The following is a 24,622-nucleotide window of genomic DNA, read 5'->3' as shown; positions in this document are numbered from 1 at the left end:
AACAACCTCCCACTGATTATGGCATGTCAAAGCATGATAAATTCCATACAATAGCATCTTAATGTAAATTTACAAATAACTCATGCTATATTCATTTAATAATGGAATTCAAATAAATAAATAAATAACTAATCATGCTTTTCTAATTAAAACATATTACAAACCCAAAAAAAATATGCTGTATTTAATATTCAAATTATGCCATAACAGAAAGTATATCATACTGAAATTTTCTGGAATTTTCTGGTATTTTCTGGAATTTTAAATAACTAATAAACACACATAAAATCAGAAATAAATATTCCAGAATCTGATAAAATGTTATAACTATACCAGTAAATAGTAAACTACATCAATAGTCTACAATAAAAAATTCAGCCCCAGAAACTTAATCATGCAACACCAGATGCATTTTAAATCAGAAATAATGAATTATTATTTCAGGAAAAATATTTTTTATTTTTATAAAATTTTCAAAATTTTACAGAAGATAAAAAAATTAATTCTGAGTCTAACGGTACCAACTATGCTTAAAACAAAGCTATAACGAATTAATTATGGCAATTTAACGCGATTCAGAATTAAAAACAAAACAAACAGCGCCTAACACATCAGCAGCCAAGCCAGCCGAGCCGGCGGAGGAAAACGGCGCGGCATAACGAGCCCAGCTCAGCACGCGGCTCGGAGCGCGGCTCAGCCCACGGCTCAGGGCACGGCGCGCGTGGATAGCGTCGCGGACGCGCGCGTGAGGGCGCGTGCAGGCGCGTCAGGTGGCGCGTGCAGACCACGCGCTGCCTTCCAGGGTGTTTTCTGGTCCGATTTTTGTACTGTCGGACTCCATTTTTCACAATAAAAACATTTATGGCATTAAAAATGACATTTAAACAACATAAAAAAGAGGTATATCACTCTCTCAATCTAATGGAGTTAAAATGCAAAAAACCGTGCACTTCATCTTCCTCCTCTATTAATATTCATGCATATATCATGTATATATATTTATATAAAAAATATACACATATTTTAATGCATAAAAATAAGCACGAAAATACCCATATTTATGGCTCTGATACCAATGTAAATCAAAGTATAAAAAATGTAGCGGATAAAATATTTAGATCATACCTTTAGATGATAGAACCTCGTGAGTAAATCACGTGCTTCCAGAATCTTTAGATGAACCAACCCAGCAGTGAAGTGATATTATAGAATGAATATCACCCACACAAATCACAGTGCAAATGACTTGATCGTTGTTTTGGGGAGAGAGTCAGTATATGGGTAAAACTCAGATCATACGTTGTTTAACTCTTAATCACCCATAACCCATATACCAGATATATAATGTATTATTATTATCTATCCATATCAGTTAATGGAGATAATATCTGTATCCTGAGTGGTTATCCTAAATAGGTTTGAATTCAATTTTAAAACCTATTTGGATAAGGTTCAAATTCAAATTCAAATGGTCATGCCACATGGGCGCCCATTACTAACCGTAACATTTGTTGTCACAATTGTAGCGATCCTAATTTTTCGTAAGTCATTATTTATTATTATTATGATTATTATTACTTTATTTTATTTTTGACTTTATTAATTGTGTAGTTACATAAGAATTTAATGTGGTATTTAATTAATTTAATGGGATAGTTAATTATATGTAATTAATCCGAATACTGATATATTTATATTTTTTATAAAAAAAAATGTTTATATATTGACAAAATATATATCATGTTTATATCTATTTATGTTGTATTTTTATAATATAAATATATTAGTAAATTAGGTATATATAATATACTTAGACCTAGTAATCACAAAAGTGTGTGTGAAAGTTCTCCAAGAAAAGCAGCAGCCGTGAGAGAGAGAGAGAGAGAGAGAGAGAGAGAGAGAGAGAGAGAGGTTGATTAACCAAGAAAGAGAGCCGAGAAAGCGAGAAACAGTGGGGAGAGAAAAAGAAAAAAGAGAGGAGAAAAAAGAAAGAAAAAGAAAAAAGAAGAAAAGGGTTAAGGTTTTGTTTTGGTGGTTTCAGTAATCCTCTAAATATTTCTTTGATCTTCAAAAAAGTGAGTACAAAACCTACTTTTCTTGATTTATGTTTAATTCATTGTTTTTATTTATTTATTTGATGTTGGTTGGATTTTGTATTTGTATGTAGATGATAGATTGATTTTAATTATTTTGATTAGTTGTGTATACCAGGTTTAGGGTTTTTATATGTATTTGGTATTTGTGTGAAGATGATAGTTTGATTTTAATTACTTTAGTTAGTTGTGTATGCAAGTTTAGGGTTTTTGTATATATTTATTTTGTGGATGTAATCACACTTATGAATCTATGAAATTAAAATAAACTTGGAACCCATAGATAAATTCTTTATACTCCACCATGACTCTATGGATTGTTGTTTTATTTGAGTGACGGTGAGAAAGAGTGTATAAGAAAAAAAAGTGAAGATTATGAGATATATTTGAATGCCTTAGGCTTGGCATTGTTATATTTGTTCTCATGAGTGAGATGTTTTGTATATATATTGTTGCCTCGGTCTCAGGAGTAAACGAGTACTTTGATTTACGCGCGTACGTATATGCTAACCATTCGGGGAGTGCGGGTCAAACTCGCAGACGATATCCCCGTGCAAGCTTAGCTTCGGAGCTGTCACGACCCAAACCCGCCCCTGTAGGTTTAGCATCGTAACCGGCCAGTAATCCGTGGATTACCAAAGGTCTCTTAACAGATCAGTACATAATAAGGGGCTGCGGAAGCAATTATACAAACTAGACAAGGTCCAATGAGCTGTGATAACATACATGGGACAGAATATTTCAAAACTTATATATACACATCAGCGTGTCGGTTGAAGGATATCAATATTTACAAAACATTTACAAAAGTGTAATTCCCAAGACCTGACTTTACCAAACAGACTGAGACTAGCATAAGTACAAAAATAGCCATGTAACTAGACTTCGATCGGAACCTCCTTGGGAGGCACAACGGTTGGTTGACAAAAACAAAAATGAAGGCCGTTAACTCTGGCCTTGATCACGCGCCGGCTCACCTACATACATAATATAAACCGTAAGCGAAAGCTCAGTGAACAATAACAGAGTAAAGGGGTTTTAATGAATGAGACCGTACAGATTCAGAAATCATAATTTAGTTTCGTATCAAATTCATAATTTTTCCAGATCATATACATAAATCATGACATATGCTTAAGTATACGTGATACATCCATTAGCATTAACAGAACATATACAGAACAGATACAGACACGTGAGGGTTACGAATAACCAGTTCCATAAAGGAACCTCCAGATCCGGGTAACAGAGAATAAACACGCTGAGCCCCATGATGGAGCCTCCAGTACGGGTAACAGAGTGCAGACATATTAAGTTCCATGATGGAACCTCCGATACCGGGTGACAGCCAACAGATATCACATGATGCTAAGGATGTCACGATTACATATCAGAAATTGGACAATCATTTATTGTACAGAATATAGCACATCAGAAAACATATCCTATTTTATCACACAGAAAGTAAATACAGTTGAACATAACTTTACTAAGTTATTACTCACAGTTGGCCTTGAGACAGACAGACAGAGTAAATTGGTCAAACGGTACGCGGCGCGTGACCTACATAACACATAACAGACACACACTTGAAACACACGTTCTAATTGTACATAACTTACTTCATTGGCTCTCAGTGTGTTTCTAAGCTTTAATCCTCATTATGGAGCCTTAAACGTGGCCTAGGAATGCCTAGGATGGAATGAGGATGCAAGAATGCATTGGAAAGTATTTCTTGAAACTTGCTGAAAATAAGGTCCACGCTCGAGCGTGGCTTTCCCCGCTCGAGCGGACATGTAGACAATGAAGCTCTGCTCGAGCGTGACTTTCCCCGCTCGAGCGGACTGTAAACTTTTGAAAAAGTACTGGATGCATGATTTTCACGCTCGACGGACGCTCGACCTTCGCTCGAGCGTGAGACTCAGACCCTCACTCGAGCGTAGATTCCCCCACTTGAGCGGACTGCAAAACACAAGAACTTCTGGGTATATGCATTCCACGTTTGAGCGTAAAACTCGACGCTCGAGCGGAAGTGCATGTACTCAAACTGCACGCTCGAGCGTAAAGTTCCACGCTCGAGCGTGGATCAAATTTCTGGAATTTCCAGATTTGATCACTAAGCTCAAATTCGACCTTTGAAACATCAAACTCAATTTTATGGGCCTATAATTTGAAGAAATACACGAAGACTCATAACACAACATGTTTAAAGAATCATTTCAAGAAATCATGGCCCAAGAGCAAACCAATTATGCACAAACTCAACTTAAAACTCAAAATTAATTCATGAACATAACATGCATGTACATTTTTGAGCTAAGGCTCTCCAAAACATGATCAAATGCTATTAAATAACATGAAACTCAATGTGTTTCCAAAATTAGAGTGAACTCAACACATGGATGAAGGAATTCTTGAAAATCAATCTTCAAAATGTGATGAAACATGCATGCATGCATGGATTGACCTACTTCCCTACTCCTTAAGCTTGATTCTCACATCTTATAGCTCAATTTACATGAATTCATGCATGAACAACTTAAATCCACAATTAAAAGAATGAATTTCCTACCTTAAGTCTTGAATTCCAAGTATGCTAACTCAATTTTGCAAGTTCCCTTAAATTCTTCTAACTTCCAAAACCAACTCTTGTTGAATCAAAACTTTTCTCCTACTCTCCCTCTCTCTCTCGGTTTGGTCTTGTGGATGGAGAAGAGTGGTGAATCAAAGTGTATGAATTAAGCCTCAAACAATACTTTTGAAAGTGGCCCACTAATGGCAAGAATAAAATAAACTCAAACTAATGTAATTTAACCTCATTTATTCTAATTTAATCATTCCAAATCAGATTTAAATTAAACCTACCATAAAATTCTATAAATCCTAATTAGCACATAAATCAAGTCAATTTCTGATTCGAACGCTGATAAGGCTTTCAATTCGCAAATCGAAACTAAAACATGAATAGATCTTTCTACGCCTAATAGATATAGACAAAAACAATGCATCACACACATGCAGTTCAATGAAGAATTCACCTTAATTGCTAATTAGGCATAATTAATCATGGATTAACGTTAATCAGAGGTTGGGGTTGTTACAGGAGCGGTGTTAGGTATACGGGAGGCACATAGGATATATGTGTAGGTCGGAAGTGATAGACCGAAGTGGTGGAGTTAAGGTACAAAGAATTAAATATAAAATTATTGTTATAGTGTGAATTGTATTGATTTGTACATCTTGAAAAATAGCAAACAACCCCGATAAATTATGAAATTTGAGCAGAGGCATGTATACGTGATTCTAGACAACTTTTGTGTTTTAAATTTTTATTAAAAAGATCAATTAAAACTTATAATCGGATGATCTTGGTTATAGTAGTTTTAATTCATTTTAGCAATGTAGATTTTATAGGTTGTTTTAACCCACGGAACGAGGTCATTTTTATTGATTTCGCTTAAACTAAAGTAAAACATTATTCTGAATACTTTTCGTGTTTTGAACTTTTCCGAAAAAATTCATCTTACAGAAGTTTTTTTTCGTTTTCAGTTATAGATTTTTCGATTGAATTTCGTTTAAGATTTTCTATTAAGTTTTTCTCTCAACCTATTCAATTTCTACCAGAAATTTGATTCTGTACAACTTTTGTTCTTTGAGTTTTGGTCAATTCGAATTATTTAAGCATGAAACAGTGCATTTTTATACTTATTCTGCAAGTTACTTATGATTAAATTATACTAACTTTAATTTTTTTTGCGGAATGGTGGGTCTTACTAACTTTTTATGCAGGGCTGACCCCCCATATTTTTATTTCTATTTTGTTTATTTTATACTCAATTTATATTTCGTTGTGTACGGGTAAGAAACTAAATGCCATCGTATCTCGAGACACTACACATTCGTCTCGATGCGGATGGAACTACTTGTCTTGTCTCATAACAAGAATTAAATGTATTTTTGTTTGTGTCTGATGGACACATGGGTGTTAAATCTTATACTCATACTAGTATACCTGTATACTGACCCGTTTTGTCTCTTGGCAACTTGGGTGCCTTCTGTTTGAGCGCAGCCGAACTTCCTTTGCAAGATTAGTTGGGACTATAGTGGCAACAAGAAATAACTATGATAGTAGGACATGTCTTTTGAACTTTTTTTGGTTTTCTTGAGCTTAGGGTTGATATTAGTTTATGTATTTATTATTTTTTATGACCTTAGTATTTTGACAATTTGGCATTGTGGATTGTTTTTCAACGTTACATTATTTTTGTTTTGACTAGTTGTTGCTACTTTAATGTTGGAGGTATTTGATAGTTATGAAATTATAGTGGATGGTTTGGTTAGCGTTTTGTTAGTTTTTTTTAAATCCTTTGTTATCTTTTGAGTATGAGAATTTATTTAAACCTTATGGAGACTAGAATATTTAGATTTTGTTTCACCCCTAGGATTTGGATGATAGAATATTGATTGGCATTTAGTCCTAATTTAATATTTAATTGTTCAAATTTTGGGGCGTGATAGTTTGGATTGTAAGGTCCCCGTGTCCTACATCGAGAATGGAATGGGAGTTACTAGATTATAAAAGTAAAAATCGGGACCCTTATGTAGCATAGAGGCCTTTTCCAAGTGGTGAAATCCCTAAAAGAACTCCCCAGTTAAGTGTGCTTAGGCTGGAGTAGTTTTGAGATGGGTGACCCATTGAGAAAAATAAATCCGTGCGGATGTGGCCCAAAGTGGACAATATCGATGACATGTGAAGGGGTTGGGCCGTTACAAATGGTATCAGAGCCGACTCTCTAGAGTACTGAGTGTGGGCCTCTAGTGTCTCTCGGTGCATGTGGGCGGGCTTGTGAGCTGGCAGGCTACTGCATGAGGACGTGCAGCACTAGGGGGGGATTGTAAGGTCCCGGTGTCCCATATCGAGAGTGAAGGGGGAGTTACTAGGCTATAAAAGTAAAAACTTGGACCCTTATGTAGCATCGAGACCTTTTCCAAGTGGTGAAATCCCTAAAAGAACTCCCCAGTTAAGCGTGCTTAGGCTGGAGTAGTTCTGGGATGGGTGACCCACTGGAAAGAACAAATCCGTGCGGGTGTGACCTAAAGTGGACAATATCGATGGCATATGAAAGGATTGGGGCGTTACACAAGTACTTTTATATGTTATAATAGGTATCCAACTATTTTTACTGAATAAAAGTCGCCTATTGTGTTTAGTATAAACTCGTAATTCAAGAGTAAGCAGTTACTTTTCATGAGGGTTTATTTACGCATTATAAAAGTGATGGAATGATGTAATGAGCTATATGTCTTGCATCAAATACACATTTGTCATGAGTATGTATTGATAGTTGTAATAATGGTACTTGTTCGAAAATGAGTTATATTTTTTGTGTTAATTTTTGCAGTATCACAAATGTGTGGGAGAGAAGTAGAGTTGTCTCCTAATCATTCCACAAAAAATCAAACAAGAAATACTTAAATTCAAGAAGTAGAATATTAATTTAGAGGTATAAGTGTTCTTCATTGAATGCATTAGAAGGATTTATACAATTCCTTGAATGCATACAATCAAATGAGGTTTTTGAGTTGTTTGGTTCTTAAGTGAAATCTTTATGATGATATGATTTTCTCATAGCATTAATTGTGACTTATGTAGTCATAATTATTTCAAATTTTCTATTTCTGATACCTGAAAGTAATAAGTAAGAAATATTATATTCTGATTTATATCAAAATTGTGGGGGTGTATTGATACTTTTGCAAGGTTATGCGCCAAGAAAGAAAACGAGGTTTTCTTAAATACTTATTAGTGTGGAGGTGTTTGGAGGATTTTACTAAAGTAACGGTTCCGATGATAGGTCCACAAAGGATCTCAATTCTTTATCTAAGACAAAGTTTGAGGAGAAACAAAAATGACTTTGTTAACTCTTAGGGAACATCTCTATATGTCTATTAATTGATTTTAGATATGAGAGTGACACAGAGTAACGGTAAGTCTCAACTTTTTTAAAAATTTAATATCGTAAGACATTTAATCTCAGTTGTGAGTATTGTTTGAGAACAATATAATGGATCCACTAACTATTCAATGATATATAATTGAGAAGGTTAAAAAAAAAAATAGCGGCAGCTAAACAAAAGGTTTGATTAGAGAGCAAATGAGGGAAATTTCATCAAGGGGAATGTGATTAAAGCCTATTAAATTTCGAGTCTCCATAATGGTAACCCAATCTAGCTAACTAGAGATCCTAATATCTAGGTTTAAAGGGACAATCGAATTATGGATGACTCACTAGAAATCATTAAAAGAGAGTCCATCTCCTATCCATTCCTAGGGTAAGTTATGCTTTTAATGATCACTTATATCTTGAAAAACCTATAGGGGTATCTTTCAAAAAGAGAATTTAAGAGACTTGAAATAAGGATCACCTATATGAGTGTGAAGGGGCCACTTCTTTGAAAATTGATAATTTGAAAATTAATAAGGCTAAATTCTCTAAAACACTCATAAAACACCAGGACATGCCCAAGGCCAAAACGGGCACAACCGTGAGGACTAAGCTATGTCTGGAGATATTTTGTATGAATTCTATTCTGAACAGTTCAAGGCATCGTGTCCACTGATTAGCTAGTAAGTCTAATAGTGTTTCGCTAAGGACGGTTCAAAACCAAAAGCTACCTATCCCCATGCAGGATATTCCCAATTGAATTCTCTTTGCGTTTGCATTGAGTCTTGCATACTTTTCCGCCATTTCATTCATATGGTGGATTGTTGGAAAAATAGTTTGGAAATCATTAATAGGTGAATGAGAAATTGACTCCAAAGTGTACCCTCTGAGTATGGTATTAAGACGAAATTTATTTCATGTAAAATTAAATTTATTTGTTATTTATTTGGGCCAAAATTGAATCAGATTCGATACAAAATTCGAATCTGTTTGAAAGAACAATCATGCATGTTCTTTGCACCTATTCCATAGAAGAGTTGTGTCTTTTCATAGATGTGTCACTTCATTGAAAAGTCACCATGATCTTTCAAAGAGCCACTAATTCACCTATATAAATAGACCCCCATTGCATTCATTCATAAAATTGAACTCATCTTGTGTTTCTTTTCTTCTGCACTTTGTCTTTTTTTAAGAGAACTCTGCACAGTAAGGTTCGCCAGACTTGTCGTGGTAATACTGCTTCTGTAAGGTTCGATCGTTGTATCTTGGGGGACGAACGTCTAATAAAAACTCATGAGCACCATAGTGGAGGACGAATTTGAGTTGAGGAAATTGTGTCTAACACAAGTCTTGATCACATTTGGTTTCGTTTCCAAATTGTTACAATTTGTTTTGTAAGCTTTCTGTTTCTCTATAAGTATTTTTGATTCTCTGTATATGGTTTGGTTTGGTTTAGTTTTACCCAAGCAATTTACATTTTTTCAACTTATATTTTTTTTTATATAATTTGGTAATATATTTGGTACAATGATTATGTGTTTCACACAATACAAATAAGTTTTTTCCTACAGAGTCAATAATTAAAAATAGATATTAAGGAATTAATATATTACAGAATTATATATATATATACATACATTTTTTTGTCTAGGGCCTAATTGGAGTTGTGTCACCCGTCCAATAAACCACTGGATTGGCCCGGTTTTTTTAGTTTTGGTTTGGTCTTAGGGGTGTTTTGGGAAGTTGGTAAAAAGCTAGCTTTTGGCTTTTTACCAAGCTTTTTAGCTTTTTGGAAAGTGATTTGGAAAGTTGGTAAAAAACTGGCTTTTGGCTTTTTGGTTTAATATTTGTTTATGATGTCAAATCAAATTAAAATGACCAAAATACCCTTACCTAACATAAGAAATTTACTTTTTTACTTTTTTGTCATAGGCCCCAATTTGTAATTTTACCACTTGCGTTTTTATCTCTCCCCAAATGAATTTTGTTGCGTTCTTTGCTGCCAGCTTTTTTCCCCTTAGATAAAAAACGTGGCTTTTTACAAAACTTCCCAAAACGGCACTTAGTTTCGAAAATGTTAGAACTATTCAAATTAGTTTTGGTTGCAGTTTTATGGCTTCAATGATTTTAAATTGAATCAAACTGTGATATATTTGTTTGTCACTTTTTTTAAAAAAAAATAATTTTGTATTTAACTACATGAGGGAAAATATATATGTATATACTTGTGCATATTTTGAACCTAGACTTGATTGTGAAATTAGCAAAAAACTCAAATTCACTAGTTCTAAGTTTATTTACTATTATAAAATATATATTATATCTCTTGTTATATAAAATTTTTGAAATTGTAGAATCGAATTGAACCAAATTAGATTTTATAGTTTAATTTAGTTATGAATTCAATTTTTTTGGAATGTAAGAACCATTTTAGTTCATGTTTAGCTCTAAACTTAAGCTAATAAATAATGAAAAAAAAATATTTAGTACTAGTGTAGTAACATATGATATTGTGTTATGTGGTACTCCAATCAAATGAAAAATCGCAAAACACACACTAATTGATGAACCAGTGAAATTTATCATTTGTCTCTCAACTATCTAACTAAGGTGAGTTGTCATGTCAACTCATAAAAACTTTCACTACATGATTAGTTTGAAACACCATATAGACATTGTTGAAAGGTGCTCCGGGATTATTAAATTATTGTCCAACAATGAGAATACTCAAAATGTAATATAGGAACTTGAACTTCAATGATTTGTCATTACAAAAATACAAATAAAAAATATTACCATGACTGAAGAATATATGTTACATAATTCACCTAATATATGAATGGTAATGAATTACAATATAGAAAGGATTTGAAGGAGGCATGTATATTTAAATATAATGAAATAGTAAAACATGAAGAATTTGGGAGGGCCCAAATAGAATTATATTGTTTCAATTCCAAATATTTCATTACATATGCAGGAAAGCTTGAAAACTTATCAGGCAAGGGCCCCCCGACCCCGTTCACTCCATCCCTGATGGCGGGTACGAGTGGCTTACAACTGCCATGGATGTTGCAGTTGAGACCTTGATTCGGTCCGATATCCAGGAAAATGAATACACAAGTATATTTTCTTATATTGACGTTGAATTATAAAAGATATAAATGGTAAGACAAGTTAAAGTCAGCAATCAATACTTGTTATGAAAAATTAATTTAATTTTTTTAATTTTATATTTAGACCCACTTAGATTTTTTTTTTTAATTTTAAGATTAAGAGATGCCGACCAATTAAAATTTAAAAAAATATATATATCTAAATAAGAGCCTACATAATTTGAAAATAATTAATAATTAACAGTACTACAGTAAAAGTATTTTTTTTTTTTAAACTGTAATGGTTGATCGCCTCCTCTCGCCACTCTAAGTCAATCCTTACCTGTAAGCCAACTGCTTTAAGCCTATGTTTGGGAAGAAGGTTTTGTGGCCTTTTTTGGCTAAAATAGCCACAAAAAACAAAATAAGCTTTTTAGCCTAATAGGACAAAACATCACATCTAACCCATAATCATTGCATTCTTTCTCTCACAAAAAAATCAAAAAAGCTAAAAGCCCTTCCCAAACTAGGCTTTTTAGCCCTAGGCTAAAATAGCCAAAAAAACTAAAAACCCAAAAAGCCAACCCACTACCCAAAGGAAGCCTAAGTGCGTTGTAGATGCTTTGCAAGGTAGGGAGAACAAACTGAGCCATTTGGCCATTAGGATCCACCTCGTTTCCTACGCGATATACCGAAACTTAACATTGGGAAACTAATTTCTCACATTTGTCTTGGATCCATTTCGTTGCCATCGAAGGATCGGAAGCAAGATCACGAAGCTTGGGGTTAGAGACATCAAGGATGAATTCAATGTTGGAGTCCCTCAGAGCTTGGAGAGCCGATGGGTTTGGACCGTACATTCGCATCCTTCCAATGCCGTAGTCTTTGTAAAGTTGAACAACTTCTTGTTCCCATGGTAATTTGTTGCCCAATTGTCCATTTCACACTCCTATGGATTGTGCATCTGCAATATTGATTGACAATTTCTTTTAATTTTCTTCTCATTTTTCTAACTCTATAAAAAAATAAATAAACAAACAAACAAATTACCTTCTATTTTATTATTAAAATAGCTCCAATTGGGCATCCACCGGAGAGATGTTGGGCTTGCTGAGCCAATTTCAAAGTCCACTTTGATGGTCTGAATTATTCATTTTATCTTCCAAACTATCACTCGTTTTTCACGCGCATCTCCATACTTCCATTTATTTCAATTTAGTACCTAAACTTTTCACAAATTGATCAATTAGACCCCTGCCGTCACCTTCTATCCACAATTGGACGGAATGTGATGAGTTGTTCCCCTGACTATCTTTTGGAGGGAATATAAGAGGGTTTCCTTACAAAATAAGTTGGTTTAGTAGACAGTTCAATTAAGGCTTCGTTGGGATCAAAATCGGTTTTAAGGTTTTCAAATTCGTGATTTGAAATCGAAATCAAAGTTCATCAATGAACGAATGGCATGTACTAACATTGAATCATGGGTTGGGTTCGAAGAGAGAAGGATGGCAAGAGAAGAAAGCGACCAATTGTTTATGGTATTTACTTTTAATATTTGTTTAATTTTGAAGCTAATAATTATGAAAAATCGATTTCTGATATAATACTATTTTGATTTGGCATTTTTTAGAATACATCTTTGTATGTTTGTCTTTGAAAAGGATTTTTTTAATCGTAATTGTTTTACTTGAATAGTGTAATACTTGATTAGTTTTAGTTTAATCAGTCCTTAAAAGAAACTCATTTTTATGTAATACTTATTAAAAATCAATTTAGTTAAATCATTTTTTAGAATACAATTTTTTTTTTTAATGTATTCATACATGGATTTCTTCAACTGGAATTGTCTTATGGTAATAGTAGTTTAATAAAAAATTTATTTATTTATTAGTATAATTAGTCCATAATAGCATATTTTTTCATTTAAAAATGCAGAGAAAGGATCTTGTTATTTCACAATGAAAATGCATCATGGGGGTTTGGTTAGTTATAATCCTCAGAGGGTTTATAGTGGTGGATTGATAAGTTATTTTGACTTTTGTAATTCTAATGAAATATCACTTGTGGAGTTGGATAATATGGCCAAAGAAGTAGGCTGCATTGGATGTAACATCTATTACTATAAGCTTAATTATTGTGCTGGGTTAGAGTTGATTAACACTGATGAAGATGTGATGAGGCTGGAGACATTTGTGGATGGAAACAGAGTAGTAAAGGTTTATGTAGGTTGTTTAGGAATGGATGGTGTTATAGGGTCAAGTACAAAAAAAAGTCAGAGAAAGGGAGTACTTGTAGATATACATGTAGCAGAAGAGGAAGATAGTAATGACTATGATCCAAAACCCTCAGACTCTTCATCATCTGATGAGTTTGAGAAATATGAGGATAGTGACTATGGATTTTCTGATGATGATGCATTGTATGAGGCTAATGTTGAAAAAGAGCTAGAAGTTGTTGGTGTATGAAGTAGTAAGAATGCAATGGCTGAGGCAGTTGATGACCTACAAAGCCTTGGAAGCTTCTCTGATGAGCTAAGAAGTATTGACAACTCATTTGATAAAGGAAGTACTTCTCATAGGAGGTAATACCCTGTTTTTAATGTTCACTCTGATATGCACAATCCTCAATTCAAACTTGGTATGGAGTTCAAGAGTCATGATATGTTTAGGGATACTGTGAAGGAGTATGCAATTAAATAGGGCAAACATATAACATTTACCAAGAATGACAAACAAAAGGTGAGGGCGGAGTGCAAAGTTGGTTGTCCTTGGGTTTGTTATGCTTCATATGTAAAACATGATGGGTTGTATAGAATCAAAACACTTGTTGATGAGCACACTTGTAATAGGTCTTTTAATGTGGCACATGTGAGTTCCAAATGGATTGTCAATAGGTACTTTAAAAGAATTAGATTAAATCCTACATGGCCAATTCAGTCATTGGCGGACACTGTTTCAAGTTAGCACAATGTGAATGTTGACTTACAAAAAGTGAGAAGGGCAAAAAACAAGGTGTTGACAGAAGTAGAGGGTACTGCAGCTGAGCAGTTTGCAATGTTATGCAGTTACATTGAGGAGATTAGGAATACCAATCCTGATGCAATAGTCTGCATGAAGGTGAAATAGATTCCAAAGGTTAATGAAGGGAGTAATCCAAGGGTTATTGATGGGAGCAATATAGAGTCAAAGTTCAAAAGGTTGTGCTTGTATTAGGGTCCATTGAAGAAAGCTTTTATGAATGCTTGCAGGCCAGTCATAGGAGTTAATGAATGCCATTTGTATAGTGATCCCGATTTTTCCTTCCTTTGTTTATTGTATTCCGGACTTGGTTCCGTGGTTATGTTGTTGTCTTATTCTCATTTTCATCCTTTACTCTTTATATTTGAGTCTTGGGTTGTGTTGGGCAGGTTTGGAATAGGTTGGTTGTGTTTAGAAACCAAAGGTTGTTGCCTAGATTTTGGCCTTCACGCTCGAGCGGGGCTTTTGACGCTCGAGCGGGCGTTTTGACGCTCGAGCGTGAATATTCATCTCCCAGTATTTTTCTCTACAGGTCGTCGTACGCTCGAGCGGGGGTTTTGACTCTCGAGCGAGCCCTTTTGATTTTGTTCCTCTACTCGAGCGGGGAGTCTGACGCTCGAGCGGGGACCATGGTCTGCAAAACTTCTGGAAGTGTGCATCCGGCACTCGAGCGGCGCTTTTGACGTTCGAGCGTGAGTCTGTGTCTGATGCTCGAGCGGGGAGTTCCATGCTCGAGCGGGGCGACTCTTATATCAGTCCGAAAAGTGACATTTTGGATCACTTTTTGACTTTTTTGCTCTCTCTTACTTTTTCAAAACCTCCATTGGAGAGCACCTCATTCTAAAACTCCAACTTCTCTCTAGGGTTTGATCTAGTAGGAGTGATCTTCTATCCTTGGGCCTTTGTAAAAAGTGTGGAGCTTGTTGAGGGCTACATTTTGATCCGAAAAATATTGGGGTTTGGAGCACTTTCAAATCATGTTGAAGTTGGGTATCTTTAGGTGTTAGGGTTTCAATTGTTTAAAGAGGGGTTTTGTTCTTTGGGCCATTACATGTGTATTTTGGGTCTCAAATGAGGTCATTGTTGATATTCAAGCCTTTTGGTCAATGTTGAGAAAGATGGGAGAAAGCCCTAATTTTTGTTATGAATTAATTTACATAATTAATTTGGGAATGTTATAGAAATATGAAATTGAGTTGGGAATAATGAAATTGGCTCATTATGTAGTAGAATGGTGGAGTTGGATTTAATAATCACTCACCTTTGAGAATTGTTGATAATTTATCTGTTGATGCATTTATTATCAGTTTAGAAATAATTGTTTTGGGCTATCGGTGGAGGATAGTCTTCATTGTTGTAGACACTGCATGATGATTAGGTGAATTAAAACTAATCAAGTTGAGTATGTCATTGAGTATGACGGTTGGAATAATACAGCGAATATGTGTATTGTTTGGTCATTGTATATGATAAGTATTCGAATACATGGGTGTCAAGTCCCGCGGATGAAATTTTCGTAAAATGGCAAATTTAAAAATATTAGACATAGGTGCTGAGTCCCGCGGATGAAATTTCCGTAAAATGGCAAATTCGAAAATATAAATACATGGGTGCCGAGTCCCGCGGACGGAATTTCTGTAAAATGGCAACTAGAAAATAATTATACATGGGTGTCGAATCCCGCGGACGTAATTTCCGTAAAATGACAGTTTGAAGTATTGTTGGCATGAGATGTAGTCTCATTTAAGTTGTTTGGCCAGGTTCTGAGCCGTGTTTATAAGTTGAGAATTGGATAAGTAAAGGATTATGGAACTGGATTGTACTGTATGTTGGTTTTTATCAGTTAAACATTTATCAAATACTAATGTTTTAGTTATTGCCCATATTATGTTTAGCATATCTCTACTAGGCGTTGGCTCACCCTATATGGGACATTATTTTCAGGTACAAGCGACATGCCGCCTCCAAGGATGTAGCTTGGGAGGTTGTGGGAGCTGAAGGCTTCCTTTTTGTGATTAATTGTGTATTGCATGTAAATCAAGCCAAGGGCTTATTTTGTATTAAGAGTTAGTACTCTTCTTTTGTAACCAAGTGTTGGCTTGGAAAGTTGTAAGCCCGTAGAGCATTAACTTTTGATGTCAACATGTAATACTTTTGAAATGAATACTCTGATGAATGAAATAATGCTTTACTCTCTTACGTCTAATCATGTTAAGAATGTATGATTTATGGTTTATTTTGAGGGCGTTACAATTTGAAGGGGTCACATGGTGGTATTCTCTTGACCGTTGTTGAGATAGATGCAAACAATTGCCTATTTCAATTTGCCTACGCAATTGTTGAGAAAGAGAAGAAAAAAACATGGTTGTAGTTTCTAGAGCTGCTAGGACATGATTTGAATATTGTAAACTCTCATTGTTATACCTTCATGAGTGATAAACAAAAGGGTTTGATTGATGCAGTGGTTGAGTTGTTCCCAAATGCTTCACACAGGTTTTGTGTGAGGCATTTCTACAACAATTTTAAGGGTGAACACAAGGGGTTGGTTCTAAAAGATCTATTGTGGAAGGCTGCAAGAGCAACAACTGTTCCTGCATTTACCAGAGTGGTGGCAGAGATTAAAGAAGTTGATTGTAAGGCATATGATTGACTAGTTGACAGACCACCAATTCATTGGAGTATGAACCACTTCAATACTTTTCCAAAGTGTGACCTTTTGCTAAACAATCTATATGAGTGCTTCAATGCAAGCATCTTGGAAGCTAGAAGTAAACCTGTTGTTACAATGTTAGAGAAGATTAGGTTGTTGTTGATGGAAATAGTTCAAAAAAAAAGATATGCAATGTAAAGACACAATGGTCCTATATGTCCTAAGATTCAAAATCATTTGGAGAAAATGAAAGTGGATGCAGGTGGATGGATTCCTAGATGGAATGGCAATAAGAAATTTGATGTTGTAGGGCCATATGGTGAGCAATACAAGCTGGACTTGCAAGCTTGGACTTGTGGCTGTAGGAAGTGGGATCTGTCAGGCATTCCATATGCCCATGTTGTGGCTGCTACAAATTTCTTGGGTCAAGAACCAGAAAAATATGTTCATCAGTACTATAAGGTGGAGACTTATCTGAAGATGTATGACAACATGTTGACTCCTATTAATGGTAGAGAAATGTGGCCAAGAACTAAGTATGCAAAGATGTTGCCACCTGATGTGAAAAAGAGAGCTAGGAGGCCTAAACAAAATAAAAGAGAGGAGACTGAGGCACCAATTCAAGGCACAAAGCTAGGAACGCAGGGCACTAAAATGACTTGTAATAATTGTGGGAATGTGGGGCACAACAAAAAGAGTTGCAAGGTCAAGGGCAAATTCAGATACATGCAAGCAAGCCAACCTTAGGGGAGCCAAATTGAACCAAGCCAACCTCAGGGGAGCCAAACTGAACCAAGCCAACCTCAGAGCCAATTAAGTGTAGAAGCACCTGAGGTCAAGAGACACATGAGACAGAAGAAACTGGCTGTCAGTGTTCTTCCTTCTTCTGTTTTTAAATAGTAACTTAATTGTCCTATATTTGATTGTGTTTAATTGTGAATAATTCAATCTTATTGTAGGTTAAAAGGAGAGTGCTGCAAGGAAGTCAGTCAACTCCATCTCCGATGAGTTCAACCAGCACACCAAAGGAGGATCAAATGATGTGGAGAGACAAGCTAGTGTACAATGCTAGTGGCATTAAATCAACATCCATTAGATAGAAAGAGAGAGCACCTGGAGCATCCACTTGATTTTATTTTTATTTTTTTTGTTGGATAGAAGAAGGAAGCATCTACATGACTTTCTCATTGGGGCTTTTTGTACATGTAATGATTTTTTGTTTGGCATGGTTGCCCTTAACTTGTTAACTATGTAAAGGTAGTATTTTGGTTGTCACAAACAATTGTGTGTTTTGAAAACTTGAATGACAAATTTATGACTGTTGCTTTTGTGCATGATGTTCTATTTTAATGGATGGTACTCCTCATTTCTATGTAAATGTAGCTTGTGTTGGTTTTGGTTGCCATTACATGGATGGATTCCAATTGTGTGTTTCGAATGAATGCCACTAATAGGTTTTTATTCATTGAATGAATGCCATTTGATGGATGGATGCTAGTGATAGGCTTTTTATTCATTGGTTTCCATTTGATGGAAGGATGTCAGTGATAGGTATTTTATTCATTGGTTGCCAAAGGGCCATTCAAAGAGGCACCAATTAGTTATTTTGATGGATGGATGACAAATAGTTAAAGTAACAACTTTTGTTTTTTTTTTTTTTTAATTACATGATGATGCCCTGTTTTTGTAAGGATGAACACAAATTGTTTTTTAAGGAACAGACAAAGGCTATGATGCTCTGTTTTTTTTTAAGAGTAAAACCTTATCACAAAATCTGAATTTTTCATTCAAAATACTTTCCTCATTACATTTCATTCATAATATTTCCCACCATTACATTTATTCATTCATAATAGTCCTTTCCTATTACATTCTTTCTTACACTACATTACAAACCACATTGATAAAATGATGCACCATGAGGCAGCCAAGCATATTCATAGCTTTCTCTCTCTTCTATTCCTTGTCTGCAATCTTGCTTTTAGCTTGTTGACCTTCTTCAACAGCCCAGGGATGATTTGCACTTCCCGTGAGCACATAGGTGGGTCTACCCAGGTAAACTGATTACAACCATTTGTGGGACAGCTAAGGAACCTCCTACCAGGATTTGCATCAGTCCATGATGTTTGTATCACCCTTCGTCTTCCACAACAAATGCATCTCAGGTCTTCCATGTCACTTGCACTCCATCTTCCTTCAGTTGAGCTCGATCTTCCCAAATTTCTTAGCCCTCTATTCTTCATTCTCTCACCACCAAACACCAAACAGATGCTCTGTTTTTTTTTTTTTTTTTGGTTGGGAGCTTGCCTTTGTTATATAGTAGAATGGAGAGGTTGCATATGGCGGGAAACCCACTTGTATTCCCTCCAAAAGATAGTTCAGAGGGACAGCTCATCACATTCCGTCCAATTGTGGACAGAAGGTGACGACAGGGATCTAATTGATCAATTTGTAGAAAGTTTAGGTACTAAATTGAAATAAATAGAAGTATGGAGGTGCGCGTGAAAAACGAGTGATAGTTTGGGGGGAAAATGATATTTACTCAAAAAATTATTCATGTAAAAAATTAAATTGATTGACTATCAATAACTAAATAACTGAATCACATTGATCTTAAGAAAATGAACAAGTATAATACACCATCCATTTTTATAATGCAAATGTGCTCTAAACGTGTGATTAAATGATGTCTAATCTTTTTCTTCTTTTTCTTTTGTTCTTTTTTGTGCATAAAAAAAAAAATAAAAAATAAAAAATAAAAAAAAAAAAAAACCATTCAAATGATGATGATGCCGAAAGTGTGGATGGAATGAAAAATTAGAATCTATAATTTCTAGGATATGAGTATTTTTTAATAATTTTAAATAGGAATAAAATTGTAATAAAATTTTAAAAAATAAAAGGTGTAATGAGATAATTTTATGATATAAATAGAGGCACCCAATAAATATGTTAGGGATACATCAACGATTTATCATAATGGTCTTAGTTGGATTTGCATCTGCAAATGTATTATAATGAAATGTACAAATGTGTTTTGATAAAGATGTTATTAATAGCCAATCAATTTAATTTTTTATAAATATATTCTATTTGATATTTTCTAAAAATTGATTTGTTTGAATGATCAAAATAGAACTCAAAATGAGTTCTACCAACCAGCAACAGTCACTTGTGCATTGCGGACAATAATGACCCCAAGTCCCAATGCGAGATATCCAGGCAATTTTCACCAAAAAAATAAATAAACAAAATCAACAAAGTGATGATACCTTCGTTCCATATCAATAATAAAATGTTGAGGACACGTTATTCATGATACTCATATAGTTACTGTGTCACGTTATATATAATTATTTTGTGACATTATACAAACAAAACCAAAAAAATTAAAAAAATCAAGCAGCAAGTTTTGGTTTTATTATTTTAAAACCAAGGATTTATCAAAATAGTTTAAAATTTTAAATTTGTCACTATCATATCATTTTGATCATAAATTTAGTAAATATAAATGTTTTCAAATTTGCTTCTTTTTTGTTTTAACAACCAATTAACGAAAAGGATATTATAAAGTATAACATTGCTCATAAGAAGTAACATGAATATATTAGTAGGAAATAACCTCGATGTTGTGTTTGGTTGTGAGGATTTGAGGAAGGATTTAAAAAAGAAAATGGAAAAGATAAATGAAATGTGAATAAAACATACTTATATTTTACCTAGTTCCACACACATTTTTCCTTTTATTTTTCAAATCCCTCTCCAAATCCTCAAACCAAACATAGCCTTAAGGAGATAATTAAACAATCTTTTTTTATTGGAATCAAAATTTATATAGTGCTAACTTATTGATCTCTTAATTTCTTGATAGGTAGATACAATCATACACGCCTAGTTAGGATTCTTATTCCAAAAATAAACCTAGGCCGCCTTATTGATTTTTCTTTCAAAACTCGACAATTATTAAGTCAGCTAACACAAAAATTAATTATGGAACTAGACATAGAATGTATATAAAAAATTTAACCATCTCAACTAATTGAAAGCAATTTGGTACTTAGGCTGCTTGTTGGGGGAAAATAGGCCAAAATGTTGCTCAGTCCCTGTTCCATCCTTTTTGTTCTCATCAAGCATAGCAAACAAGTAAGTCTCTATAGCCTTCCCAGGCCTCTTGGGAGTTCCACTCCCTCCATTCACATGCTGAATCAAATTCTTATAATAAGTCCCTGCGTTGTCCAATGTAGCTCCGGCACTGCCGCCATCAGACGGCCAACCACTCTCCGACACAACGATCTCCACCCCGGGTCCGCCCGCCTTCTCGACAGCCGAGTACATAGCATCCAACATGGCATCAAAAAGGTTCTGGTAGCCAGACTGATCATCTGAGGCAGTGAACCGGGCATATGGAAGAGTAATGTGTTGTTGATCACCATTGTATGCAAAATAAGGGTATATATTTGCAAGCAGTGGAGACTTGTTTGCGGCTAGGAATTGAATGATCGGTTCCATGAACGACTTCACACCGTCGAAAGAGTCTTGCGATGGTGGGTATGAGTTGCTTACTAGTGCCGAGTATGTTGCAGTTGAGACCTTGATTTGGTCCTGTTGTATTCAACAAAAAAAAAAAAAACGTGAATAATCACATTATATTAATAATCTAAATAAATGATTCATATTAAATTATCGATAGACATATAATGGAATCAAATTTATTTTGAAAATCTAAATCCTACATATGATTTCAAAATATACCATCTATTTTTCTGAAACTAATGCAATCCAATTATGTGACTACTGGTATCTAATTAAGTTAAAATTCTTTTACAGTAGTAATCAACTTACTAGACACTAAAAGATAAATGATTCGGATCACCAAATTAGGCCCAGAGTGGGCTCACATCTCATAAATTGACCCGCTAGTCCAAGGAAACTTCTTTATTTAAAATAAACCCTACATGAGTGAGACTACCTAATTTGGAAATAAGCAATGCTATTATGCTAGAACCCAAATGATTTACCAAAATTTCAACCAAATCACTCATATGTCTCTAGCATTTTTGTTTAGAAATAAATGCTTGCCTGTAAACCCAAGGCTGCAATTGCATTGTACACGTTTTGCATGGCACGGAGGACAAATTGAACATACTGAGCAGTGTCGGCTTTGTTAGGATCCACTTCGTTTCCAACCGCAATGTACTGGAACTTGACGCCCGGGAAATAGTTTCCAACATTGGTTTGGACCCATTGTGATGCGGCCGAAGGATCGGACCTGAGAGCTGGAAGGTCAGAGTTGGGGACGTCGAGGACTAATTCAATGTTGGAGCCCCCCAGGGCTTGGAGGGTCGATGGATTTGGACCGTACATTCGCATCCTTCCAATGCCGTTGGATTGGTAGAGTTGTACAACCTGATCTGATGGTAAGTTGTCACACAGTTGTCCATTACACACTCCTATGGATTGTGCATCTGTAATGGTGACATTTTTGTGAGAAAACGCTAAATATACACACACACAAAAAAAAATGTACAAAAAAATCGTACGAAATGATGTGCCGTGATTTTTTCGGGAATTATGAAATATAATGTTAGGCATTTTGAGTTTTAATGAATGAATATAAATAGGTCATATCAGGTGTTATCTACTCTGTCTCCTTTACTAAAATAGCATAAGCTTATTATATAATTTCTCTCATTCACTGTTTACACTATTTCAATATATACATATCTTTAAATTTGAATAAATCCATTTAGAAAAAATTTCATATGTAACAAAATTATTGACTCCTGAATTTAAGATAACTAAACCGATAGCATCCCATTTGAAAAAGAAGAAGAAAAGGCTCCAACGTGAAGTGAGTGAATGGATCAAATATTCAAGATCAAGAAGACATACAAATATGCCCTTAAACAAACAAATCTAAAAAGTGGATCATTAAACAAAAATATACAAGACAGTAATGATGTACAAACAAAAATATTATATACAAATCGGTGGTGCTACATGCACCAATTAGTGTACAAACTAATATACTAACTAGTGTTATGCCACCTATTATAAATACAGAAAACCATTAAAATTATGTCACATCATCTATTAGTGCATTAGTTAATATATTAATTGGTACATGTAACATTATTATATACAAATTAGATATAGAATGATGTGGCAGAATTATAGATTTATCTCTTTAAAACAAAACAAAAAATCTATTAAGATACTTAATAACTAGTATCTGGACTCTGAAGTTAATTGTTAGGTAACCCTTCAGTAGCCCCTTTAAATTTGACCTTAAATCTTATTGTCAAGTTTTGATCGTTCGGCCAAATCCTTTAGAATCCTTACTAACACATCATTCTAGTGAATGTTTTTCTATGAAAATTTGAAAGAATAATATATTTTCCTATAGAAGATAGTTTATGTGTGCATGAAGTTAGCATTTTTATTATGCACTTCATAGTTCATATAGCATCACTATATGCTCTGTATGACATGTAGGGGAGAGAGAGAGACCTGTCATATAAATGGTAGGTGAAAACAATACAAGTAGCAATACAGAAACCAGAAAATTTTCCATTTTTAAAAGCGAAAGGAACAACTAAAACCACACTTCAATTGTTTTTTTCTTTCAAATGGAAGATGATGTAGAAAACACTACAATCTCCCCTACTTTATATAGAAAGCCAATTACTGCTACTCTGTCTGGAGGACCCAAGCTGTTGCCCCTTTCAAAACACTTCTTTGAAAGTAAAACTTCAATATGGTATGTCAGTCAGAACAAGTCCAACAGAAAAAAAACTATACGAAAATCATTTGACACCATTATTTATTATTATTATTATTATTATTATTACTACTACTAAGTAGTTTCCATCATTTTTTCACACTAAATAAGCTCAAAAAAAGCTTCTTTTTTTTTTTTTCTCACTTTTATCCTAAATAAATTCACCTATACAAATTTAAAATTCAAACAACACATAGCCTTAATTAGCCACGAATAAAAAATAAATAAAATTTTTAGACGAACGGCGGAATTTAGTTCCATCTCTGATTTTACCGCAATCTGTGGCCTATTTTGACACCAATTTATGCATTCAACAACTTTTTTTTTTTTTTTTTTTTTTCTATGTGAAAAAGGCTTAGGTTTTCAATATTTTCCAAACCATTTAATTGAGCCTTGGACCCGGACCCCGCTCTCTCTCTCTCTCTGATCAAACTCAATGGACCGAACTTGAAGATTAGTTCTTACCGACGAGTCAATTGGTTGGGCGACAATCACTCAACAATCAGCTTACACCGCACATCATGTTTCTTCTAAATTGAATAACTAATAATACACAATGAATATGTTTATAGGTTTAGTTCAAAACAAAAAAAAAAAAAATTTATCGGTAACTAAACCAAAAAAAAAAAAAAAAAATTGAAAATTTCTTTTAATTTTCTTCTTTTTTTAACACTATAAAAAATAAATAAATAAATAAAGCAAATTAGCTTCTGTTTTTTATTTTTTAAAATGGTTCCAGTTGGGCATCCAATTGAAGAGATGTTGGGCTTGATAAGCTCATTTCAAAGCCCACTTTAATGATTTTAATTATTCATCTTGTAAGGTCTAATAAAAAGATTATTTATGTAAAAAATCAAATTGATTGAAAATCGATAACTATATAACTGAATCACATTAATCTTAAAGAAAATAAACAAGTATAATACACTATTCATTTTTGTAATGCAAATGTGCTATAAATGAATGATTAATGATATCTAATCTTTTTCTTTTTCTTTTTTGTTTATTTTTTTATTTTTTACATAAATATCCTCTTCGTCA

At 34.3% G+C, this 24,622-nt stretch overlaps 1 protein-coding gene and 1 pseudogene across 1 annotated transcript; both read right to left on the bottom strand.

Moving 5' to 3' along the window:
* The window catches only part of LOC114259796 (glucan endo-1,3-beta-glucosidase pseudogene), a 34,615-nt pseudogene extending 22,541 nt beyond the window's left edge, over positions 1 to 12,074 (bottom strand).
* Positions 12,075 to 20,835: 8,761 nt separating this feature from the next.
* On the bottom strand, positions 20,836 to 23,430 carry LOC114312349 (glucan endo-1,3-beta-glucosidase, acidic-like). The gene is made up of 3 exons (XM_082897950.1): positions 23,311 to 23,430; positions 21,880 to 22,265; positions 20,836 to 21,402 (listed from the first exon to the last, which is right to left on the bottom strand). Exons 1-3 carry the CDS (start codon positions 23,372 to 23,374, stop codon positions 20,836 to 20,838), a joined length of 1,017 nt encoding a protein of 338 aa, XP_082754076.1. The 5' UTR covers positions 23,375 to 23,430.
* Positions 23,431 to 24,622: the final 1,192 nt, after the last annotated feature.

The sequence above is a fragment of the Camellia sinensis genome, chromosome 12 (genome assembly GCF_055761805.1).
Source record: "Camellia sinensis isolate YWXY chromosome 12, ASM5576180v1, whole genome shotgun sequence".
In the NCBI taxonomy this organism is placed as follows: Eukaryota; Viridiplantae; Streptophyta; class Magnoliopsida; order Ericales; family Theaceae; genus Camellia; species Camellia sinensis.
The sequence above is the reverse complement of the archived record's forward strand: the minus strand, read 5'-3'. Positions and strand labels throughout refer to the sequence as shown.